Below are 6,921 nucleotides of genomic sequence, written 5' to 3' on the forward strand. Positions count from 1 at the left end.
CTTCATTAATTTAAGTTTCTTTCCTTTTGTTTCTCAAAAGTAAAAATAAAAAAGTTTCTTTCCTTTTCTTTCTCTACCTCATTCCCACATAGTCCAGAAAATTACCAAGCAATAAGAGGATAAAATACATCCAAGGAGAGAGCTAAAAATAGGTATTTCAAAATACCAATCAGCAGTTGTCAGATAAATTTTGTTAAAACACTACATACTTCTAAAGATAAAAAGAAATTGAAAAGGAAATATAACAAAAATGTCACAAATTCCAATTTAGTTAATAATGTGGCAAACAATTCATATGATCACATGTCGCATCTTAATATTAAGTATGTACAAGAAACTCCTGCCGGCCATACCTCTAGAGAAAGAGATAGAGAGAACAGCACAAGGATGATAACCTACACTAACTTTGCAACTCTTGCTAACATACTTTGGACTTATTTGCAACAAATATATGAGGCTTGAATACAACTCAGGTCCAAAGCAACCGATTTCAGCAAGCCAGAAGGCAACATCATCAGATAAAATTGGATAATAACAAGAAACTACTGACCAGAGTTCCCCAACAGTCGCTCTACTGCTGCATGAACATTTCCGGCAGTGGCAATCAATGCCCGTATATTCTCTTGTGTGTCAAAGAAACCCATTTCTTGAAGCTGTGACAGCTGGGTGGCGTAGAGTTCTTCCGGTGGCGCTGGGAAGATAAACAGAATAAGTACCAAACAAACGTAAGCAACAAGATATCCATTAAGAAAAGGAATTAGAAAGAAAAGAAAAGACAGGAGAGTATAGTAACCGTTAGATCTGTTGGGAACAGCCAGGCTGCCAGCTCCGAGTCCACCAAACATGTTCATCAACATCTCCAATCCTACGTTGTTCAATGACCCAGTGAAAACATTAACAAACAACCCATTGTAAAAAATAAATAATTTGAGGGGAAAGGGAAGAACAAATATTTTCCATCATAAATAATTTTTGCCATCTTTCCAGGGGTTTGACACAAAGGCCTTCCTCAAGAAAATGACAAAAATAAAGCCCTCTATTACTGCAGGAAAATCCTAAATATCCTCCAACCACCCCCCCAACTAGCAAAAAAATGAACCAATTGCTTCTTACTATAAAGATATAGAACTTCCCACTCAAAATTAATGTATAGAGATGTTTAGCTAAGAGCCACCCCATTTAACTGAGAGCACCTATTGTACGCAGATGTCCCAAATGATGCAATCCAGCAATTATATGTTGGAGGTTTCTAACAGGAACCAACATCTAGAAGACATGCCCTTGCAGGCACTATGCCGTTAGATTTTACCAATGATAATAATAGAAGATTGGCCAAAGAAGCAAACAGAAGTTCAAAGGTTTTTTTCTTAGACCAAATGTCAAAGATTGACTTGCATACCTGTACCTCCACCAGCAGTCTGACCCTGTTCCCTGCATTATGCAACAAGTTAATAGAAGCTAAGGGAAGAAACTAATGACAAGAACTAATCAGGAAAAGCAGTGTCACTATCACATGGCGAAGCATGTACAATTCATAGTTGTCAAAACGTGAATCATATCGTGAATCAATTTTTGATGTTTCTGTATCATGTATCGTATTGTATTGTATATTGTAAGATACACAAACACTTAATAAAATTTATAAAAAATTATAGATATACATATATAAAGGATATGTTTATTATAAATTTTGAATATATTCAACTATTGACTAATTTATTCATCACTTATGTGATAATAAACAAGCTAACTAAATAAATCAAACTAGCATGTGTTTATAACATACACATTCAAATTGCTTAAATTCAGAAGTGATAATATATTATAAATGACTCAGAAATAATAATTTATATTCATAATATTGCCTAATCAACCCCATCTAAGTCAATGCTATCATCATATTTATCATTTTGCAAACTTATTTCTTCATTAAAATTTTCTTCATCATCATTAACATTTACTATCTCTTCTTGTTCTTTTTATTTTAATAATTTTAAAATATATATATATATATATATATCTCTCTTCTTGGCATTCTAGTTTCTTGGACTAATAACAATAACAACAAAAATAAAAATAATTAATTGTCAATTAACATCTTATTCATAGTACAGAAAATAAATTGTAAATATTAAAGTGAAGTGTAAATGTGTACTATATAGTCCAAATTTTGTAGAAGTGGGGGAAAAAACTTATGAATATGTTATTTAATTAGGCTAAATTAAGTAACCTAATAATTTTGTGTTAAAAACAAGTCTAGCAACTTGTTAGATTCAAATAAAAGTACAAATTTTAACAAAAAATCTCATTTTAAAGCATTTGTCTATTTATCGTACGATTTTACGATACGATATGATTCAGAGAATACGCACGCTATATCGTACGATTCATGAGCACTTACGATATACCGATACGATATAGAACTTTGTATCACGTATCATATGATCCTAACAACTACTACAATTTGTGAAGAGAGAAGTTTTAAGTTCGGCAAGCTCCACAACTTTGCATAGTATGGAGCAATTAGAAAATAAAAAGAAAACTAGGAGAATTTTTAAAAGGTAATGAACTATCTGTGCAAATTTGAAGCACTTTTTTTTAATAAGTATATTTGAAGCACGTTTTAGAAGATCATATTCTTATGGCTTTGAGGATTGCCTTCTACTACTTTGTATCTTTTTTTCATATTTCTTAGATAATCCTAGCCATCATTGATTTTCCATTTTAGGAGTTACCCATCTTGCACCTACTTTTTGGACTTTTTAAATGTTGTCGCTGATCTACAGAAAGGAAAACAGGCAAAGATTATGTCACCACTTACTGGGTTGACTGTTGCCGACCAAGCTGAGACATAAGAGCTTGTTGAAAAGTCAAGAGTTGCTGAGAGAGAGAGAGACAGAGAGAGATCAACACAAATATAAGAAGCAAAATAAAAAAAATAAAAAATTAAATTTAAAATAAATAAATAAAATAAAATAAAAAACATGGAATTGACTTCAGCTTATCACCAGGAGGAATTTATATGCCAAATTACTGAAGTAAATAATACAAGAACTATTTCCCAAGTCAACCATCATTCATGCAAACCAAGACTTTTTATTGTAAGTAATAACTAGCAACTTTGAATGCATACCGACACTAAACATAAATGTGTTCACTGTTCACAGAGATGAGCATATGGAGATGTGTCTAAGAAGGGAACTGCTGGGTAGACGTGTTTGCACAGCATGAGGGTGTGTGTTTGCACAGCATGAGGGTGTGTGTCTGTGTATGCATGTATGAGCAAGAAAGAAACTGTTCAAGGGCACGTGTCAACTGCTGAAGAACTTTATAACAATGTACCTGCATTGTTTCAGGAGAAGTTAACTGACGAAGAAATTCTGGGTTTTGCATCATTTCCCTTAGTTGAGAATTGGAATCAAGCATGCTGCGTAGCTGGGGATTGAGACCAAGAATCTGAAAGTTGAGTAATGTTAGAGACACAAGTTGACCTCAAGTACAACTTATACTTAATAAGTGAATTGTATAACATGCTGATGCAAATAATAATGTCTTTGGTGCTGATCTAGTAAGATCCTGAACTATATAATAATTAAATACCTGGTTCATATATTGAGGGTTTGAAAGGAGGCTTTGCATCATCTGTGACATAGCTGGATTTTGCATCATCTGATTGACTAAAGTGGTATCCTGCATGGCACCAAACATGCCTTCAAGCCCTGGAAGACCAAGTCCACCTAAGCCAGCGGGTGTCTGAGATCTAGCATCCCCAGTAGGATTTGACCTCGTGGTGCTAGTTGGGGCACCTCCAGCTGCTAGTTTCACATAATTGAGTTAACTATTTATTGGTGACAATTTTTTAACAATATTCAAGTTAACATCTTCGAACAGCAGAAAACAAATTAGAAGAAAAAAAAAATCCTATTTTTAAGTCAGAGGAAGAAAAGATTTAGAGTACTTTTTGTTGGTAAACTACACACGCACTGATGGGCCACGACATGAGGGTACACACCCTCCACCTCACTCTTACAAGGGGAAGAAATACCAATTGAGCTAGAGCTCAATGGCAACAAAAATATCTACAGTACTTTTATTTATCAATAACCTTTAAGGGGCAGCAATTTAAATCACAAAGAAATTAGATTCTTAGAAACCATGTGACGTTTCCCATTTTCCTTAGACATTGGTCACAAATTTGTCAAAGGGATAACTCAAAACAACATATTCAATTAGTACTGTGGATATTAGGGAAAAACACTGAAGTTCATAGCTTTACGGAAAAGATACAAACATGTATCTTTTTCTCCTCTTTGTAGATCAGTGAAACTAAACTAGAGGTTAATCTTATATGCTGCAACACTAAAATTACCCCAAAAGACGATAAAAGCATCCAGAAGAAGAGCAGAAGTAAGAGAGTGAAATCCTACCAGCAGTAGCAGTCCAAGGATTTGGTAGTGGATTAGTATTGGGAGCAGGAGAGCCAGTAGTTGTCTCAGAACTAGTGGTTGAGGGTGTAGTTGACGGATTTCTTGCTTGGTCCCCACCTTGGGTCCCCAAAAGAGCAGCAAATGGGTTCGCATTATCATTTCCAGCATTCCCAGCCATTGTTGTGGCATTTAGGAATGGCTCTTGAACATTTTCATACATTCGCCTCAACATATTGAATCCCTCAGGAGAAGACTCAATATTGCTCATTGCTCTATCTGTATTGCGCATCATCTCACGCATGAGTTCTGGGTTTCTTGCAGCTTCAAGTGTCTGACGAAGTGTGCTGGGATCATTAAGTATGTGTGCTAGCTCAGGGTTTCGATCAATGATTTCACGCATTTGAGGATTATTCATAATCAAGTTACGCATTACATCAGGGTTATTCATTAGGTTCTGAACAACAGGCATATTCATTATTTCTCTCATTATATTAGGGTTCCGAGTCAACTGCTGTTGCACTTGTTCAAAATCTGGAAGCCCAGCTCCGAACAAACCGTTGCCACCAATACCACCACCATTGCCGCCACCACCCATACCATTAATACCAAGTCCAGGAAATAGTGAAGCTCCAAAACCAGCTCCTCCTAACGCTTCACCTTCATTTGAACCAACACTTCTGGCATTACTTTGAGTGGTATTTGGAACTCCAGGATTGGTTCCACCAGCAGGATTGGATGCTGCAGCTGGAGAAAAGCCACGAACTAAGTGGACGGTGTGATCTGCCTCCAAACCTATAAACACAGACAAAAAAGATGGTCAACATAACTAAACCTATCTCAATGGCCGGCAATTATATCTCCTTTTCTTTTTAAATGGATATGATACACCTACATTTCCATTTGGAATACAATCAAATATGTATGTCATATAAAACACCTGGGATTTACCCAAAATACTTGGCTAGCAAAGCTGAAAATCCAAACGGGCACTTTTTTTTTTCTTTCTTTTTTTTTTAAAAAGCGAGCACTAGGAAATCTGATAAACGCCAGGTTACATATAAGGCAGTTGCCTAAATATAGCTGAAAAAAGCAAGCATGCTACTCCAAGGTGACAATAGGACATTGAACTCACTGTAATTCAATGCTGAGGTTAAGTCAGTTAACCCACTGCCAAAACTAATTATCAAAACGACACCATGCTTGCTTGAGAATCATTCACGTTACAAAAAAGCAACAACCAAGTCTTGGTCCCAAAATTTTGTGGATTGCTATGGAACCTCATCAGACTAATCGACACATGTATTCTCTTTTGCCATTCTATTCCATCCAAATCCATATTCTCTATTATCTCCTTAATTGACATTTTTTTTACCACTTCTACTTATTTTTAGGTCTGAGCCTTCCATCGTTCCTCGACTTTTATAGAATAATTCACATGAATATATAAATAAATAAACTAATATTCTAAAATAACATTTTATCTCTTTCTAATCTAAACAACAATAACATTCCATTTCCTAATGAGATCTATCTAGATGCTTCTAGAATCATCAAAAATAGCAATTAACAATGAAGCATCGCATAATCATTCTTCGTTGCCCTAATATCATATCAAAGCTTGATTTCTACGAAACAAACCAAAAAATAATAATAATAATCGATCCAAAAATTAACACTATTTAACTAATAAGCAAAAAAAAAAAAAAAAATTCTGAAATTCTGAAATAGATATTAATAAATAAAAAATAAATCGGAAATGAAATGAGTACCGTAGCTTTGAAGAGTTTGATCGTCCTTGAGGATCCGACCCTTGTAAATGAGCCTTTGTTGATCGGTCGGCGTATCGGATTTCTCAGCGAGAATGCTTTTGAAGGATCCAACGGAGGAATCGAGGCTAATCTGAACGGAAAACTTAGAACCGTTGGAGCAACGGATGTTGATATTGACTCCATCTCCGCCGTTGGATTCGTTCGCATCGTCCACAGCTCCATCACCTCCCATAGTCTCTCCCCACTATCTCTCTCAAATTCCACACACAAAAAAAAAAAAAAAAAAATTACAGATCTATGAGAGAGAGAGAGAAAAAGAGAGGAATTGGAAATTGAAACCCTAAAAATTGTTGTGGTATTGAATAGGAAGGAAGAGAAAGAAAGTGAAGGGTGAGTAATTGTGAAAGAAAGAGAAGAAGTGAAAGTGTAATATGTGGGAATTTATTTTATATTTATGTGTTGTAATAAAGGGTGAGAGAATCGGAGGTGACTTAAGGCCACCTAAGCCGGGAAAGTATATAAAGTGTTTGGTGTTTGTTTTGAGTCTTGAGAGAGAGAGAAGGAATAAAGAGACCCACGAGCTGAGGGTGAGGCGCGACTTGTATTATACACTCACAGTCACAGACACTCTCCTGCTTCGGAGGGGATGTGTCTTTGAGACAATAGGGTGGGGGCGTTGTCTTGTGAGAGAAAGTGAGGCCGTCTTTTTTTTTTTTTTTTTTCAG

General features: G+C 35.6%; 1 protein-coding gene across 2 annotated transcripts; it reads right to left on the reverse strand.

Moving 5' to 3' along the window:
- Positions 1-242: 242 nt before the first annotated feature.
- Positions 243-6,921, reverse strand: LOC115994846 (ubiquitin domain-containing protein DSK2b-like). 2 transcript variants are annotated; one of them, XM_031119134.1, is made up of 8 exons: positions 6,197-6,921; positions 4,428-5,219; positions 3,601-3,812; positions 3,343-3,456; positions 2,822-2,880; positions 1,400-1,431; positions 794-865; positions 243-691 (listed from the first exon to the last, which is right to left on the reverse strand). In XM_031119134.1, exons 1-8 carry the CDS (start codon positions 6,426-6,428, stop codon positions 543-545), a joined length of 1,662 nt encoding a protein of 553 aa, XP_030974994.1. In that variant the 5' UTR covers positions 6,429-6,921; the 3' UTR covers positions 243-542. The 2 variants fall into 2 exon arrangements, with proteins under 2 accessions (XP_030974994.1, XP_030974993.1); XM_031119133.1 differs by having other exon boundaries at positions 3,601-3,815.

The sequence above is a fragment of the Quercus lobata genome, chromosome 6 (assembly GCF_001633185.2).
Source record: "Quercus lobata isolate SW786 chromosome 6, ValleyOak3.0 Primary Assembly, whole genome shotgun sequence".
NCBI lineage: Eukaryota > Viridiplantae > Streptophyta > Magnoliopsida > Fagales > Fagaceae > Quercus > Quercus lobata.

What these genes read in the sequence shown, in the direction of transcription:
- LOC115994846 (XM_031119133.1), bottom strand. Translation starts at nt 6,428, where the DNA reads ATGGGAGGTGATGGAGCTGTGGACGATGCGAACGAATCCAACGGCGGA. An exon ending in ACCCTCAATATATGAACCAG is followed by an intron (nt 3,457 to 3,600) that starts GTATTTAATTAT and finishes CTCAACTTTCAG; the next exon opens with ATTCTTGGTCTCAATCCCCA. An exon ending in TGTTCCCAACAGATCTAACG is followed by an intron (nt 692 to 793) that starts GTTACTATACTC and finishes TTATCTTCCCAG; the next exon opens with CGCCACCGGAAGAACTCTAC.